We start from the raw sequence: 19,478 nt of genomic DNA, 5'->3' as shown, positions 1-19,478 counted from the left end.
TGCGCTGATCAGGTGTCCCAAGTAACCATAACCTCAAATGTAGATTTGGCTTCCGTCTGGTCCTGAGTGGAAGAGGTTGTTCTTGGGCAGAATTGCCCTTTTCTTCCGGGAGTCTCCACCACATGGAGAAGAATCAATTATCTCCACTCTCCTCTCACACACTCCACACTTGTTGGAGGACAAATCCAGACTGCCCCGATTAGGAAATAATAGGATGGGTGAAAGGTGGGATTGAACAAATACAGTCAAAGTGGCCATTATTCTGAATTTCGCCGCAATTTCCGAATTATCAGAATATGTATATTTTAAATTAAAAACGACCGTTATATCTCCTCTTACTTAATAAAAAAAAGAAAAAATTGAAAAAGAAAAAAAAATCTTTAACGTGGGCGCCATCAAGTTTTTAGAAAAACTTGAAAAATAGAACCGAGGAAATTCCGACTTGAAGACTTGAAGGAAAATCTAAAGACCGTGAAATTTTGCTAGGCAAGTACCGAGGTATATCCATGGGTATCACTTGGGCAACCGACCAACAAGTGAACGTTTGGGTAATAAGGCACCGGCCGCTATCCCTACCTCCCAAACCTTACCATTTAACACCGAACGGATTCTACCCGCAATTCCGAATACTGTCAACATAATCCGAAAAGAAAAGAGAAACGAAAATGGGTTCCGAATTCTGGGTTAAGGAAAAGCAATAAGTCCGGAGTAAGATCGATAAGAACTGATAATTGGGAATCACTCATTTCTTCACTGTAGAGCATGAATTCCAACCCCTCATCCCAAGAAAACTCACAATTCCGGAAGGAATTTTTCAGGATAAAGGAAGGTGGGAACCGGAAGAACAAAGGTCTGTTACGGCATAGCCTAGACGAAATGAACTTTCGTACTTAACTTTCCTTTCTCTCCGCGCACTCCGTCATCCCTGAGTGAGGCTCAGAGACCAGTGAAGCTCCAATTTCCGGCGAAATGAATAAAGTAAATTAAAGAAAGTCATGGGGTTTTTAACTAATGAGCCGAACTCAGAGTATGTATAAGATGTAGTGCCGGAATAACATTTCATAGATCCTGACCCGGCTACCGGTCCCGTTGGCGTTCATGGTCATAGGGACCCGCTTACAAAATTTGAAAGAAAGAGATAATTATTTAGAAAATTGAAAGTTTGTATATTAGATAAATTGAAAAGAGAACCAAGTGCAAAATAGAACTAGCTACCAGTTCACCTAGCGTTTCGGCCTTAGGAGCCCGCTATGCAAAGTTTTTGAGAAGTCGAAATAGCTGTTTATTAGAGACTTGGTTACTCAGACATTTCCAATTGGAAAAACTAAAACAACTGAACCAGCTACCAGTTCCGAGAGCGTTCTGACCTTATTGGTCCGCTTTAATAAGGAAAATGAATAAAAGCAAAGGCCGGTATCTGCGAAACTAAGTTAGGTTGAGATAAAAACTTGAACTGGCTACCAGTTCATGAGAAGCGCCGGTGATGAGGTCATAAGGACCCGATCCCTACAGTGAAAGTTACGAAGAAACAGAAGTTTGGACTGGCTACCACTTCCGAAAACATTTAGGTTTTGGGGTTATAAGTGCCCGTTTCCAGTATTTAAAGTTTAAGAAAAAGAGTAAGAAAAACTGTAAACTGGCTACCAGTTCCCTGAGCGTATTAGTCATACAGACTCGCTGTGAAGGATACCGACTTTATTTACAGTGAAAATAACTGAAATATTTTAGTAGTAATTCCGCACATGATGAAATACTCTAAGCTAAGAACCCCAATCGGATAGGAATAACATTTTATCAACAGGAAGAAAATATCAAAATCTAATAAAAGGAAAATTCAGCCGAAAATTAAGAGAATTAGAAATTACAAAAGGTGTTCCGAGGCACGATTCACAAGGAAAACGAGAAGGGAAAGAGAAGAAATTATGATGTCATAATTTGGGGAAGAAGAGGTCTTAGTGCCTGAACCGCAAGCAACTAAGAAGTGAATCACTAACCGAGTGATTCCCGACAGTTCCGATAGAATTTAAAGAAATCCGATACCGAAACAGGAAGCTGGTGGCGGAAAAATCAACGCTCACACAAGCAACCCTTCCTGACTGGGCGATATCCCAATCCAGGAGAAATCCCCAAAGGAGAGATCATGACCGAGGTTTCCGAGGAAAAACCGAATGGATATCCGTGGTGCAATGGATATCCGAAAATAACCGAAAGGAAAGTCAAATGTGAAACCGAAAAGTTGTAGTCCGAGATCCACAATGACAAGTCTCAACTCCCCGAATAAAGCTATGGTATCCTTAAAAGCATACGCTAAATGGCCTATAAAGTAGGCCCTTCAAGGAACCATTTCCGCTTAACATAAGTTCTGAAAAATCTCGCATTAAACTTTCCCTGTGAAAAGCTCTGAGAACCGATTTTCAATCAATAACCGATTGATCGAAAGAGGAAAAGATCCGAAAAATAAGGAAAAATAACCCAGAAACCCAAAAAAATTGTATATGAAAAATTTCAAAGATACCGAAATATTGGAAAAATTGAAACCTAAGTGATATTTGAAAATTGTATAGAAAATTAATTTGAAAAGTTAAGTAGGAGAATAACGGCATTTAATAGGGCAAAAGATCACATTATATTTTACTATCGACCGAAGAAAACAACCTCTTTGTAACAAAATGAGTAAAATAAAAGTTTTTAAGTAAGAGGAAAAAATTCAACCGACTAATATTGTACCAAAGTCCATAATTCTGCACAAAAATTAAATTTTATCCGATATAAAGTGATCAAATAAAACGGATTAACTGTAGAAGATTATCAAAAATCCCTGATTCTGCCGAAGACAATACACAATTGCCCTGACCGGCGATATTATTTGCATCGCACAAAAGTTTTATTGCACTTTTTGTGCAGAAATGATAAATTTCCGTTCGATCGATAGGATGATGAAATTTTCGCAGCCACGTGGCGATGATGAACCACGAGGTAAAAAGATTTTCATTCCCCTAATCCCATCTAAAACTGATTTTTTTTTTATCAAATCTGTGCAACGCATGTCTGAAATATTTATGCCACTTATGAAACATAAAACATAAACGGGAAAAATTAAGGAAATTGAACCGAATTTACCCAAGTCCGAATTTCTTTCAACAGTTTTTAAATTTAAAATTTAATTTCTGGGTAAAACTCGAGTCAATTCGATGGAAAAATGAGAGTTTATTGAATATTAGGTGAGATTCTTAACAATCTCACCTACTATAATCCTAACAAAATTTCATGTCGTCCGATCGCGCTCAAACTTGGCCAAAATGTGTTTCGCCACTTCCTGATCACGAATATATATGTGGCTATTTTACGTTCCCGGCCGGCCGGCCGGCCGGCCGGCTAGCCGGCCGGCCGGCCGCTCTTTGGAGCTTAATAGCTCCTAAACTAAAAAAGATATCGACTTGCGGTTTTCGGCAAAGGTTATATATCGGGTGAAAATTGCAACTTGGTGCATTGACCCCCCACCCCCCACCCCTCCTACCGCCATTTTGAAGACCCCCCTTTTTTTGTTTTCTCAATAGCTCCGCCCCTATGGCATCGAGCGGGCTCAAATTTTAGTATGTTATAGCTGGGTCTTAGAGCTTTCCATCAATACCAAACTTAAGGTCCCCCGACCCCCCTGACCCGAGCTATAAGGGTCCAAAAAAAATTTCTTAAAGTGGCCATAACTCCGGTTCTAATCGTCAGAATTTAAAAAGTGAGGGCTTTTTGGAAAGCTCTCGTGAAATTCCACTTCCCCTTCTAACATCGCAAGTTCATAAAACCACCGCTAGGGGCGCTATTATTAAAAAGAAAATTTTTAAATCTTTTAAGTTAAATAACTCAAAAATTCCATTGTGCATCGGGCTGAAATTTTAGTATGTTGTAGCCGTTGATTATACCTATCAAACAAAAAAAACTTTAAGTCGATCTAAAACCCCTGACCCGAGCTATAAGGGGTCAAAGTTCGAACATTGACCGGCCTCTATCTCCGGTTCTAATTAACATAGCGACCTAAATTTTACCTTTTTGGTTTCGTCTCGATGAGCACTTTCAGATGGAAGTTCAAAAAGCCACCACAGGTGGCGCTGTGATAGCGTCAAAATTCATCGAAATTCAAAGTCACTTTTCTCAAAAACGGCATTGTGCAAGTTAATGAAATTTTAGTATGTTGTAGTCCAGTCTATGACGTTTCCAAAATGGTGCGTATGTGCGCTGTGGTTTCAATAGAACCGGAGATATGAGGGGTCAAAGTTCACGAAATTCAAAAAATCATATCTGCGGTTCTATGTGACCGATTTTGATGAATGAGGGCTTAAACGAAAGATCTCACCAAATACTACAACTTTCTAGAATATTTGAACTTCGTGGGACCAACACCAGGGGCGCCACAGTCGAAAAACCAATTTCAATATCACATAACCTCAATTATCTCGACTGTCGCTAAACCGATTTTGATGATTACTTCAACATAATTGTAGAGCACATTTGTCTCTACATTTTGTCCATACATCATTTTCCGATCAGACTACGCTATCACTCAGATTTTGCCGTTTAAGTGTGAAAAAATTGATTTTTCCCATAATAACGCTTTGAAATCACTCAGATGCCAATTTGACTGCCTCTACTCCACCAAGACACTTAAAATATGGGTTTAAATGGAAAGTCCCACAAAATACAACAATTCTTTGATATAGTTGAAGTTCAACAAATGACTACTTGGGGCACTCTGGATGAAAAAACGAGTTAAGAAACAAAAAACCTCGCTTATCTTGACTTCTGAGTAATCGATGAGATCATGTTCTATGGGAAAATTATAGAGAACATTCTGGTCTACATTTCACCCATATAACACTTTTCTGTCAGTTCATCCAAATCCTTGATATTTTGATTTAAATACAAAATTTGTATAATTTCACGAATTTGATTCAAGATAACTGAATGGCGACTCGCAACTTCAGCAACTTCACCTCCAAATCGAATTTGCATGCACTCCGAGTTAGCTCACGTTAAGAATCTCACCTACATAAGCCGGTTAGGATTATCTGTCCCTTTCTACTTTGGCTGCCCGAAAAAAGTTTGAAATTTTCCGCAGAGAACCATCTCTCCACGAAAAAAAAAGAAAAACAGAAAAAAGAAAAGATCTTTTGCTTGGCAATGAAAAAAGAAAATTAGAAGCAAAAGATATGATGAGCTAGAGACTCTGAAAATTTCAATCGGATTATTGAAAAATTGAAACTTTAACTTGGGTCGTGGTAAAAGAACCACGAATTGGGCGCCATTTGAAACGATGATTTTAGGTAGTGTGAAAGAAAAGAATTTATTTTAACAGATTGAAGGAATTTATATAACTTTACTTTAAATGACAAAATTTATTGGTGGAAAAGAAGTGAATATTTAATCGAGAGAATTAGAAAAATCCGAATTTTAATTACAAAAAAACTCTCAAAGGGAGGAAAAGGGTTGATAGCGTACATACAATAAGAGTCTGGTGTTGAGACGTAAAAGTCCTCCGGGATTCCTCACATGCTCGATCCGTGATGAACTCTTCTCGTGTCCGGGTATTGGAGATTAATTTCTCTTCTCACTCCATCCGGAAAGAACGCTCTGAGATGGTGTCCACCAAGATCCACTGCCAATTCCCCCGATGAATCCCTCGACGATTCCCCAAAGGGGCTGGAAACCTCCCACGAAGGCGACGAAGCGTGACCGATGGGGCCCATAGAGTAAATTCCCTTCCGGGAGTACTGCAGTCGTCCAATGCGCTGATCAGGTGTCCCAAGTAACCATAACCTCAAATGTAGATTTGGCTTCCGTCTGGTCCTGAGTGGAAGAGGTTGTTCTTGGGCAGAATTGCCCTTTTCTTCCGGGAGTCTCCACCACATGGAGAAGAATCAATTATCTCCACTCTCCTCTCACACACTCCACACTTGTTGGAGGACAAATCCAGACTGCCCCGATTAGGAAATAATAGGATGGGTGAAAGGTGGGATTGAACAAATACAGTCAAAGTGGCCATTATTCTGAATTTCGCCGCAATTTCCGAATTATCAGAATATGTATATTTTAAATTAAAAACGACCGTTATAGATGTACCTGTTTTGGAAGTTAATGATATATCTTTTATCGTGGATTTTACTAGAACGACATTAAGCAAAAAAATATGATATTGCGAATTTAAAATTTAAATTGTATAAATTTTTACATTCGCAGTATCATATTTTTTTGCTTAATGTCGTTCTAGTAAAATCCACGCCAAAAAATATATCATTAACTTCCAAAACAGGTACATCTTAATTTGGAATTAAGTCATTGCACTTGACTCTTTCGTTTCCCATTTATTTTATCTATTTATTTGAAATATCTTTGATATAAAATTCTGAGTTTTCACGTGGATTTCATAAGAACAACTTTTCTCGTAAATAAGAATTTAAGGATAACTCGTGATTATTTAAACCCGGGCTTTCAATCAAATAAAATCCATCAACGTAATAAATATAAAATGAGATTTAGTGTTAAAAAGTATTCGAATAGGCACTCTGAGTTGAGATTGGAATGAAATTTGTTGAGAATTTCCAAGTTGTTTTTCTCTTGACAAAGAGGATTTTGCTTAATATGTGGTATAATCGATATTTTCTATATACAGTATATTTTTAAGCTACTGGCAAGGGAAAGCGGGTGGGAAAATTGTAAAGTTTTCCTTTACCAAATAGAGAAATCTCGTGAGAGAATTCATTGGAAAGTTTCTCAAGAAAACAAATACTCTGCAAAATATTCCTCTTCAGCAAAATACTACAAACTTTTCCTTACCCCCATACAATTCCATTGTATTTCTATATCGCTTGATAAATGCAACAAACAATATTCACATATCAGCAAATTTATTTCTGATAGTTCAAAGAATAAGATTAAAAATGTCCAAAAAGTTTGCTTATTGACATTTTTATTTCTGAGAATAAATCAGGAGAATTTGTGGAAGCGTTCTAAAAGAATATATGTAATTTCTTCTAGAATTTAGCTGAGTTATTGCGTTGTACACTAACTCCTGGAGAAAGATCAGTGGCAGATATCATTTTACAGTTTTCGACAAAATTCACAACGTATAAAACATAACATATAAAAGTCAGTCTATTTAAAACAAAAAAATACTAAAAAAAAAGTCAGACTTGCCATGGTTCGAGTTCGGGCATTTTGATAATAATAAAACTTAATTTACCAAAATGAATATTAGGTGAGATTCTTAACAATCTCACCTACTATAATCCTAACAAAATTTCATGTCCTCCGATCGCGCTCAAACTTGGCCAAAATGTGTTTCGCCACTTCCTGATCACGAATATATGGGGGGCTAAGTTACGTTCCCGGCCGGCCGGCCGCCCGGCCGGCCGCTCTTTGGAGCTTAATAGCTCTTAAACTAAAAAAGATATCGACTTGCGGTTTTCGGCAAAGGTTAAATATCGGGTGAAAATTGCAACATGGTGCATTGACCCCCCACCCCCCACCCCTCCTTCCGCCATTTTGAAGACCCCCCTTTTTTTGTTTTCTCAATAGCTCCGCCCCTATGGCATCGAGCGAACTCAAATTTTAGTATGTTATAGCTGGGCCTTAGGGCTTTCCATCAATACCAAACTTAAGGTCCCCCGACCCCCCTGACCCGAGCTATAAGGGTCCAAAAAAAAATTCTTAAAATGGCCATAACTCCGGTTCTAATTGTCAGAATTTAAAAAATGAGGGCTTTTTGGAAAGCTCTCGTGAAATGCCACTTCCCCTTCTAACATCGCAAGTTCATAAAACCACCGCTAGGGGCGCTATTATTAAAAAGAAAATTTTTAAATCTTAAAAGTTAAATAACTCAAAAATTCCTTATGCAATCGGGCTGAAATTCTAGTATGTTGTAGCCGTTGATTATACCTATCAAACAAAAAAAACCTTAAGTCGATCCATAACCCCTGACCCGAGCTATAAGGGGTCAAAGTTCGAACATTGACCGGCCTCTATCTCCGGTTCTAATTAACATATCGACATAAATTTTACCTTTTTGGTTTCGTCTCGATGAGCACTTTCAGATGGAAGTTCAAAAAGTCACCACAGGTGGCGCTGTGATAGCGTCAAAATTCATCGAAATTCAAAGTCACTTTTCTCAAAAACGGCATTGTGCAAGTTAATGAAATTTTAGTATGTTGTAGTCCAGTCTAGGACGTTTCCAAAATGGTGCGTAAGCGCGCTGTGGTTTCAACAGAACCGGAGATATGAGGGGTCAAAGTTCACAAAATTCAAAAAATCATATCTCCGGTTCTATGTGACCGATTTTGATGAATGAGGGCTTAAACGAAAGATCTCACCAAATGCTACAACTTTCTAGAATATTTGAACTTCGTGGGACCAACATCAGGGGCGCCACAGTCGAAAAACCAATTTCAATATCACATAACCTCAATTATCTCGACTGTCGCTGAACCGATTTTGATGATTACTTCGACATAATTGTAGAGGACATTTGTCTCTACATTTCGTCCATACATCATTTTCCGCTCAGACTACGCTATCACTCCGATTTTGCCGTTTAAGTGTGAAAAAATTGATTTTTCCCATAATAACGCTTTGAAATCACTCAGATGCCAATTTGACTGCATCTACTCCACCAAGACACTTAAAATAGGGTTTTAAATGGAAAGTCCCACAAAATACAACAATTCTTTGATATAGTTGAAGTTCAACAAATGACTACTTGGGGCACTCTGGATGAAAAAACGAGTTAAGAAACAAAAAACCTCGCTTATCTTGGCTTCTGAGTAATCGATGAGTTCAAGTTCTACGGCAAAATTATAGAGAACATTCTGGTCTACATTTCACCCATATATTACTTTTGTGCCAGTTCATCCAAATCCTTGATATTTTGGTTTAAATACAAAATTTGTATAATTTCACGAATTTGATTCAAGATAACTGAATGGCGTCTCCCAACTTCAGCTCTAAATCGAATTTGCATGCACTCCGAGTTAGCTCACGTTAAGAATCTCACCTACATAAGCCGGTTAGGATTATCTGTCCCTTTATTTTTTACAAAAGTGCTAAGAAGATCTGACAGATTTGTAATAAGCACATACTTAGGGAAGAGTGGGGTAGTTTGACCCCTGACTTGAAAATTAGATTTTGTGGTCGTGTCATTACAAGTATAGAAACAATTATTCTGTAATTTCATTGGTTTATTGCGAGACAGATCCTAAAATTTAAGATTTTGCCAGGATTCCTTATTAATTTCACAGTTTAAAAATATATAATATATTTTTTTTTAAATTTTGATCTGACTTGACGGACTAAAATGACTAGCAAAATCTTTCGCGATTTCGAAATTGCCATTTTGACACAAAAATCCCCCACTGAGCTTTAGACCGGTGCATTTTTGCTTATCTTTTGGCGCTTAAAATCTCCCTCTTCGAAAGCTCCATTTGTTTATGTTCAAATATTTTGACATTTTCAGCGATTTCAAATCATTTTATTGTTTTTCAAGAGATGTTTTTCTCGTGATCAAATTATCAAATTATCAAAAGTCGAAAAACTGGCGAAATTGGGACACGGTATCGATCACTCTTCTTAATGTATTGTTTAATCTTCATTAGAATATTGTCGAATTGTTAAATAGACATCCTTGTATAGTTATGGAATTTGTCAGTTGAAAAGTGATATTCAACTAATTTCTAGGAACTTAGACACTTACGTATATGAATAAAGTTGATTTATAGAAAAAAAAACTTACGGTATTTTCTTAATTTAGCAACAATATTGGCATAAAATCCTGAGGTAGTACGGCTGTAATATAGAGGATAGGTGTCCCATCTCCTCTTCCTTATAAAGTGTTCGTCACCATGCATAAATGTGGAGCTCAGAGGCAAAATGGCACATATCCTATGGCTAAGGCATAGGATATGTGTCATTTTGCCTCTGAGCTCCACAAATATTAACTTTACCTTTCTTTAACAAGTTCTTTGTTTGTAAAACATGGTGTGATTGACGTATGAAACGTTTCGAAATAAAATAGAAAGTCTTCCAGACTATTTATTTTAGTTAGAGCACACTTGGAGAATTTATAACAGAGGGTGGAGAAAATTTATCTCAGGCATGAACCACTAGGGGAGATTTCCCGAGACTCACCGGTGCATCGCACAGTGGGGTGCATTTCGAAATCCCCCTGTATAGAAGACGCCCAAAAGTGAAGAAATTCTAGTTAATAACGTTAATTGCAATAGAATTTTCAATAAATTAGATATCTGCCGGAGCTCTTTGAAAAAAAAAAAAATGAAATTTTTAAGAGACTATTTCTTATTATAATATATATGGCGCACTTCAATATTACAACTGAAGATAGAGAATAGTTTATACTTAAGATATTTAGTATTAATAAAAATAGTCCGTAGAACCATTCCTTAATCTCCAACTTTTCCTCAACGTACGACTTATTTGGGACAGAGGGGCTCCATGGTGCAATTGGTTAGTAATAATTGAAGCATTTGAAAAGACATATTTCTCATACACAATGTAAAGCGAATAAATAATTGTAAACTGCACAATGTACAAAAACGGAAAAAAGTCCGGTGCATCAAAATATATAAAATAATATATTGGGACAAAGGAAAATAGTCAATTGTTGGTCACAGAAAATTTTCTTATAACTCTGCGTGAAGTTTTGCCTCTCGTCCTTTCAAAACTTCAAACAAAATTGTCTGAATCATTTTAAAATTCACTTAAAGCTAAATAGCTAAGTTATTGCAATTATATGTTAACTTGATATATAATTGCAAGGCCTTAGAAATTCATGAAAATAGGACATCTCGAAAAGAATTATTTTGATTGAGTTTTTTTTAAATCAATTGTAAAACTCAGACGAGAAGTGTTAACAAATTTATTATTTTTGGACACATGGGACTTAGATACTGCTTTAGTATCATAAAGATTTTATCTTATCCGTTAATCTGCCCTACCCTCCCCTATATAAAATTTTATATTAGTGTTTTTTTTGGAAACATTTAAAAAATGATGTGGTAAATATTGACAGGCACCGCTTAATTCGGATTTTTTGTTGTAACACAAGTTAATCATTATTGATATTTTCTAAAAAAAAACTCTAAATCTGAATAACTGATTCATAAGGGCTATCTATAGTAAGAAGATACCTCAGTCTCTTTTGTCTTGGAAAGCATTAAATTTTTAAATTTTCGGTTTGAAACTTTTTGCCCCAGTTTCCCCTACTATTTTTCTGTATCATAACGAAAAATGTGGCTTTCAAAATTCTAAGAAAGCTGTTTTTGGCAAGAAACGCCTTTTTACAAGAAGGTAGAATAGATCAACTGGCGACAATCCGTTACCTAAATTACCTACCCAGTGAGCACAGTTAGCTGAAAAAAGGTGCGTGTTCAGCATATTTTTGCTAAATCCATCAGCAAAAATGTGCTGACCTATCATCAGTCGCCGAACAAAAAGTGCTAACTAAATATATGGAAATGGCACTGACTCGCGAATTCTCGTTTAGGGTTAGCCGAATTCAGATAAATATACAAATATTTTCAGCTGAATTGAAATCGGTTAGCAGTTGGTGCTCGCTGGGTAGGGGAAAGTGTTCTCCCTTCTAACGTTCATGCCTTCGAATAATGTCAATTTATTTTGTTTTTTGTAAAAAATTTACAGTAAATTATCATGGTATTATCAATAATTGACGATAATCTAACTAATAAAATTAATAGAAATGTGTAATTTTCTTGGTAACAATAAAAGAAAATTCTCATTATTCGAAGGCATGAACGTTCGAAGGGAGAGTACTTTCCCCTACTGTCTTACAATTTGAAATTTTCAGCGTCCCAGCGATGCACAGTTAGCTGAAAAAGTAGCGTTTTCAGCATAATTTTCTTGAGTTGATAAACAAAAATATGCTGACTGGTCAGCAATTCTCGAACAAAAACTGCTAACTAAATATATGGAAATGACACTGACTTGTAAGTGTCGTTTTGAGGTTAACAGAATTCAGCTGAAAATGCATATATTTTCAGCTGAATTGAAATCGGTTAGCATTTGGTGCTCACTAGGTTGTTACATTCTACCTCAATAATTTCCCCTAGTTAGTAGCACGATTACCAGTTAATCCAATACCCCAGGAGAAAATCGCGGCACCTCAAAACTCATCCTTACTCCTCCTTTATTTGTCTATATGTACATTATTCAATAATGGCGTCCATCCCACCCCTAATTCAATATAATCAAAAGTTTTGTCATAAATAAGGTTAGTCCTTGAGAGGCAAAGAATAGGACAAACCCCACGTTCGGCGTAAATTTTGAACTTGGAAGAAGAACAATCCACGGAAAAGCTGAGAGAGCTCACAAATCACATACCAAACAATTGGATAATTGTTGCAAACGGACAACCCATCCTTTACCACAGACTTCATTGGAATTTCATTAAACATTCTTCTATACAAGCACCTTCACAGTTCAGGCCACTCCTGGGGGCGATGTAAGGGTTTTGCCACACCCGCATCGCGATCATGATAAGATTTTCATGCTTGGAAGATATTTATTGTGGAAATTTCTCTCCTCAATGTGAGGCGGAAATGGAATTTTATCGGGTTGTTTAGTGTCCACTATAATGTCAAATTCCTCATTCAGAGCTTTCTACTAACCTTCTTTCTGAGGGTGAGGCTAGTGATATATGGCGGACAATAGCAATGAGCTTTTTTCTACGTCTTTTCCTCGCTAAGGAAGAACCCCTTCAAGTGGATTTTCCTTAATGCGAATATTTAGGGAACAATACGTGGAAGAGACAGAGTCTATTTGACTATTATTTATGGACACAGAGACATTTGCCCTTTACATGCAAGGTGTTTACATTCACACTTCACCTCCCTATAAGGTGAATCACTAAATGCATTTTTTAGGTTATGGGTCAAATTTCTTCCGAAACACATTCCGAAGAATAAGAAGAAGAATGAAAAAATATCATTTGACAATTCCGAATAATTACTGTGATTCTCTTATTTTCACAGCTATTGTAATCGACCGATTTGATTAATTGTCTTTGTTAATAGTACGGAATATTTCTGATTTCATAAAATTACCTTCATAAAACACAATTCTCAACAAAAACAACATTTTTTAAGCAACTTATACTACGGTGCGACTCTGATACCTTTCTGTATTGTAAAAGTGATGGATTATTTTTGCTGTGGGTGTGTCGTTTGGTCACAAAATGATTGCACCCAGGATTGTTTTGAGACACTTCGGAAGAAATTTACAGGTAATTAGAGGATTTGCTTCGAATGTTGCAACAGAAAAGACTTTCCTGTATGACGGATTAGTGTAAAATGATAAATTTCATGGGATTCCTGCTGCCTGTTCAGTGTGAAGATTTTGGTATTGTTGCATTACGCAAATACTACAGGAGGACACAGGCATCGATCTTCGATGCCTTCTACATGCTTCAGACCTAGGTCAAAGTAATTGCTGCCATTGAGTGTTTGGAATTCATCAGTACAGCAGACATTGCACACTTGCGACATGTTAGTAGGAACGCGCTATTTTTTAACCCTCTAACGGGTAAAACCGCCTCCAGGCGGTCATTCTATAAATCACATTTACTGCCATAATATTACTTATTTGAAGTTGAAATATCTACAGTCTCCTCAGTTGTAGTCTTACTAACTTATTTTCTGAAGCTGAACTCATTTTGACCTTTCGTTTGCTTACAATCTTCAGTTTTGTGTGACAGGTCAGAAAAACAACAACAAAATGTCGCTCGAGACATTTTGCGTTTTCAAGTGCAAAAAAGATTGTTTTAAAGTAATCTAACTGTAGTAAGAATCTTATATCCTGAAAGATATGTTCTTCTAGTTTGTATATTTCAATTGATAAGTGTGAAAAAACTAGTAGTAAGAGTTTTAGAAGAAAAAAGGAAGAGCGCCTGGGGGCGGTCTTATCGGTTCAAAGGTAAAATTTTCAAAAATTACCGATTTTTTTATTTATTTGTTTTGGTTGTTCTAGTAAAATATATTATTATTTTGCAAGATATTAATCATGGAAAACAATTGAGATCACACGAAGACTGTTTAGAATAAGTAAAATGGTCGATTTCTGCGAATTAAGCGAAATTGATAAAGAAGCAGAATTCAACAGTGATGATGAGTTCCCTTATTCGTCCTTTAATGCTCCAGATCGTGAAATAAAACCAGAAGATGAGCAATGTATTTCAAAGGACCTCCAAATTATACAAGAAGATGACGTTTTCATAGCTGATCTGTGACCTATTCGGTAAAAATCAGTCTTATTGAAACACCTTGAGCTTCATTAATGTCTAATTATAAAAATTATAAACGTTTTTTTCCTAAAAATTATCATTTCTTAGATAATCATACAACATTCATCCATAAAAAACGTTTAAAATTAATTTATTTTACTATTTGTTCACTATTTTTCAATCCAAATACTTCAGTCTTTTTATGCCTTAAACGGATATGACCGCCTCCAGGCGGTCTTTACCTTTTCTCACCTGGCGCCCAAACGGAAAGAGATAATGAAGAATGGATGGTATTTTTGAGTTCAGTGGACCATTAATTACACTAGACAAAATTATTTAACTACTTTTTTGGATATTAAAGAAAACACCGTTAGAGGGTTAATAATAAGAATCATAGAAGTAGAGCTCCCACGGGTTGGATTTCATGCGTGTAAAGAAAGAAATAAAGTCGTTCATATCTTTAACCCTCTAACGGTGTTTTCTTTAATATGCGAAAAAAGTTCTAAAGCAATGTTTTCTAGAATAATTATGATCCAATAAAGTCGAAAAAACCATCCATTTTTCATTATTTCTTTTAGTTTAGGAGCTAGGTGAGAAAATATAAAAATTTTTTGAAACTCTTTTTGCTTCTAAAATTCACATTTTTAGTTTTTTCAAATTTTTTAAATAAAATATACAAAGTAGAATGACATATCTTTCAGTAAAAAAATAATTTTATTTTAGTCAGATAACTTTAAATCGGTATTTTTATGGAAATTGGAAATGAGTTTTTTTGCACTAAAATTTTTTGTTGATTTTTCTCTGACCTGTCACACAAAACTGGGGATAGCAACTAAACGAAGAGTCAAAATGAGCTCAAACTTTCAAGAGGTGTTTATAAGACTATTACCGAGGACACTATAGCACTTTTAAATAAATAAAACCTTTTTTGTCGCTGTAAATGTGATTTTTGTGAAGACCGCCTGGAGGCGGTCTTACCCGTTAGACGGTTAAATTGTCTTCTTTTATTTAACTTCGACTTTCGACTCTTTTAAAATTCAAGGTAATTTTTCCCTTGTCTTCACGTACGCGTTCACCCAAATCTCAAAATCCTATTTTCCTAACGACCCCCTTGACTTTCTTCAGAATTTTTTTTCTCGCGAAACTTAAAGAAAATCATTAAATGTGTTACTTTTAGACTAGAGTATGTGTGATGCGAATATCTTTCATTTTTTATTCATAAATTTGTACCCAGTTTGTATACAAATTAAAAATGAAGGGAGAATCACACCACGCATAAGCTATAGCAACCTTACTCTGAATTTTTATTTGGCGCCATCCGAAATTTCGAACCCCGCCAAACCCGAGTAGCCATTTTGATGACGTAGATAGTCTCACTGTGACGTCGCTGATTTTAGTGATTCACCTTATAGGGAGGTGAAGTGTGAATGTAAACATCTTGCTTTACATGAGAGATTTTACTGATCTAGCAGGAGCTCAATCATCAGAAAAGGATTTCAGACTAAAATTGATAAGCAATAATTTGTTTGGAAGAATAATATTAGAATTGCTTTTAATATTATATATTTTATAAACATCCTAAAGTTCGAATGTATTTTTTGAAGAAGATATCATATAGACAGAATGTGAATATCTCTTACTGTTACACCTCTAAGCTAGATAAGAGACAGACAGAAGAACAAAAAAACGAGTAGGGTAATGCCCAACGCACAATAACTTTTGTTTAGTAAACATGTTTTTGACATTTAAATGAGAGTGAAAGAGACCTAGATCAAGTCGTCTCGCTCATTCTCATGGAAATTTCAAAAACATGTTTACAAACAAAAGTTATTGTGCGCTGGTCATAAGTGTGTCAAATTTCGGCATAGTTGCATATAAGCACCGAAGTCCTAAGTTTGAAATGCAATATTTTTAATTCATATTGATATTTTTTGTTACTTCCTTTTCGGGAAGGTTGTGTGGAACCTTGAAAACTAGTTTATCATCTCTGTTTTCTTTAATTCACTTCCTAAAATATTGAAAAATTAATAATAATATGGACATTGCTTTGGGTAGTATTCCGGCCACTTTGAGTGAAATACCGGCCACCTTTTTTCAGACCACCTTTTGTGACGGAACGGACAGAAAGTTTCAAAACGTCAAACGGAACGAGTTTAATATTTAGTTTAATACGTTTATATGACCCACAAGCCCTGAGATCTTCCGTGTAATTTGTCCTGAAGACCTGAAGAGTAGCATCTCAAATTTACGCGGAGATTCCCGTAGCAATTTTCCCTTCCTGAACTCTTCCAAGGCCTTTTCCACATCATCTTTTTCATAGAAGCGATGGTTTTTTTCTCTGGACATTGTAGAACTCAGAAATTGAAGAAAAAAAAAACATAAAATGAATAAGAAATTTAGGAAAGCAAAAATTGTTGCCGGAATAGGCAACACTACCTCACCGGAGAAAGAATCTACTTTTTTACACGAAATACAGGATCCTGCTGGTAACTTTCACCCGAAATTTAAGGATTGATTCACTATTAACATAAACAGAAACAATCTTTAATGAAAACTAATCAATTTTCATGAAAAACACCGAAGGAAAACCTCTTGCAGTTTACCACAAATCGTAAGACTGCTAGAAACACAATAGATCTGTCACATTTTTTGTAAGACTCTTTCCACACTGAGTTTTTACATCGCAATTTAAATTCAAATTATACCTGAAATTTAACGGTCTTTGTGTTAATACAGTAGAGTTCCTCAAATTTGAACATTTGGGGGATGTAGATGACATTTCTCACTCCTCAAATTTGAACGATATTTTCAAAAACGTAACGGAATTGATGTGAAATGTACTTTCCCTAAATTAAGATAAATAACTTTAGTGAATATATCAATGTAATTCGTTGTGAAATAAATGGAGTTTGCTGCGGAAGTTAATATAATACGATAATAATGATAGTTGTAATTCAGACTCCAAGCAAAATTTTCTTCACATACCTCAAATTTTACATTACATACATAATTTTAATTAATTTATTTCCATGGCCGAAATTACACTCAAAGTGGCCGAAATTAGAAGCTGGCCGAAATTTGGAACACTTTCCCTAAATTTCTGAATTTCAAAATTTTGCCAAATATGAATACGCAAATGATCAAGTCGCAAACTACTAATGACAATCTCCTTTAAATTCATTTAAGATTAAAATTGCACTTTCTAATAAATGAGATTTTTAGAGTTATTCAAAATACATAAAGTACCCATTAATTGAAAGCTACCGAGGGGAATTGCTTGAAAAACAAGATTTTAATTTGAGCTTTTGGTTTACAAATAGCTTTGAGCTATGTGTGCATATGCAGTGTTTTAGTTGCAATTGCAAAAGGAGTGTAATTACGCATGCAAGATAGGAAAATGTTCAGTATTTGTTTGAAAAAATTGTGGATTTTGTGAGTAAGGCATAAGTGAAGAGGTTATTTCTGAAAGGAGCCGCAAACTGCTCGACAGAAGAATGACCACAACTTATGGAAGACAGGTAAATAATATTTAATATTTAGGATTAGTGGTTGATGGGGTTATTTTTGCCATTGGATAATATTCCATTTGTTTTTCTTAGTCACGAATCATTTTTATGACTTTCAAGAGCCAGTTGGTTTTAAAAAAAAAATCTTACAAAAGTGTTGCTAGCTGTATTGCTGCTGGTTCTTTATGGATTTCTACATATCTTTTATTATCACAGTAATTGCTATATATTGTAAGGGAAATGTCTACATTTTTTGATACTTCTTTTGCAAGTTAATTGGTGAAAGTTCTGGAAGTGAATTATGAAGGTGCTCTTCGTATTCGTTTTTGTGTTTGCGCTTACCGTTCTTGTGGAAGAATCGTTTGGACAACGTCCTGAAGGTGTTGGACGTCCTCCAGATGCTGGACCTCCTGAAGGTGCTGGACGTCCTGAAGAAACAGGTGGTGGCCGCGAGAGACCTGAGCGCGTTCGACCTAATGGTGGTCGGCCTGATGATAATACTGATCCTGATGGCACTGATCCTGGTGGTGAATCTGAGGACTCACCACGTGGCGGTCGTGGTCAAGGACGTAATCGTAATCCTGAATAAGATGAACACTGCTGATTTTTGGTGTACATAATGTCCAACGCACAATAACTTTTGTTTTGTAAACATATTTTTTGACATTTCAATGAGAGTGAGTGAGATCGAGATCTAGTCATCTCGCTCATTCCCATGGGAAATTTTGAAAACATGTTTACAAACATGTTTATTGTGTGCTGGGCATAATACATGATATCCGAATGTTTTAAAATCCTGGAAATTGCATAAAAATATAAATAAATTGTGTTTTGTGTTTTGCAATCTTTTTTTCCTAATTAAGTTTTCCAAAAATGTTGATATTCTCCTGTCTTGAAAATGTGTTTAGACTCTCTCGGGTAAACATGCGATTTATTTCCTTCCTAAAGTAAGGAGAGAGTTGTTTTGCTTACAACACTTTTCGAAAATTTTGGATATTCTTTTGTAGGAAAGCCAGCATATTTGTATTTTTTAATGTTAACCAACTCGAAATACATAAAATTTTGATTTAGAGCTGAAGTTGAAGAACAAAATGTAGGAATTGTGCCTCATTTTTACGATTTTTTGTACATGAAAGTATCTTTTAGGATTTAGGCTACGGCTGACGTAATATATTGAGAATATTCTACTTTAATTATTAGCTATCTTTAAAAAATGGGCTTATTTTACAAAATTAACTTTGTATAATGCAGTATTTTGATAAAAATATTGCAAATTGACACTCGCACAGTTTTTATCAGGAAAATTACATACAATCGATTCATGAAATTTTACATAATTTTCATTCTCAAACGTTCTGCATATGAAGATTTAGATTTTAATGAATTTTTCTGAACCAAAAAGCATTCAAAAGGCATAAAAATTAAATGTTGTCATAGTGTAGTCAACTGACCGAACGAACGATACTTAAATTAATTGCCGCAAGAGGGCACTCCGGACAGACGAAAACGGACCAAAAAACGGGCAACGAACAGACTACAATTCCACGTCAAAGAGTGCAGTCCCAGCGAGCACAGTTAGCTGAAAAGAGCAGCATTTTCAGCATGTTTCTGCTAAGTCGATCAATAAAAATATGCTGACCGGTCAGCAGTTCTCGAACAAAAAGTGCTAACCATATATG

At 35.8% G+C, this 19,478-nt stretch overlaps 1 protein-coding gene across 2 annotated transcripts in view; it reads left to right on the top strand.

Moving 5' to 3' along the window:
- Window positions 1-19,478, top strand: part of LOC129803197 (alpha-catulin) — a 119,309-nt gene that overhangs the window by 30,268 nt on the left and 69,563 nt on the right. Inside the window, exon 1 of one of the 2 annotated variants that reach the window (XM_055849604.1) lies at window positions 17,639-17,811. The exons of the other annotated variant lie outside the window; for it this stretch is intronic. Coding sequence (XP_055705579.1) covers window positions 17,788-17,811 — 24 coding nt within the window. The 5' untranslated portion in view covers window positions 17,639-17,787. Of the gene's footprint in view, window positions 1-17,638; window positions 17,812-19,478 lie in introns of those variants that run through there. 2 annotated transcript variants of the gene reach the window in all.

The sequence above is a fragment of the Phlebotomus papatasi genome, chromosome 2 (assembly GCF_024763615.1).
Source record: "Phlebotomus papatasi isolate M1 chromosome 2, Ppap_2.1, whole genome shotgun sequence".
NCBI lineage: Eukaryota > Metazoa > Arthropoda > Insecta > Diptera > Psychodidae > Phlebotomus > Phlebotomus papatasi.
This window is presented reverse-complemented; position numbering and strand designations above follow the sequence as displayed.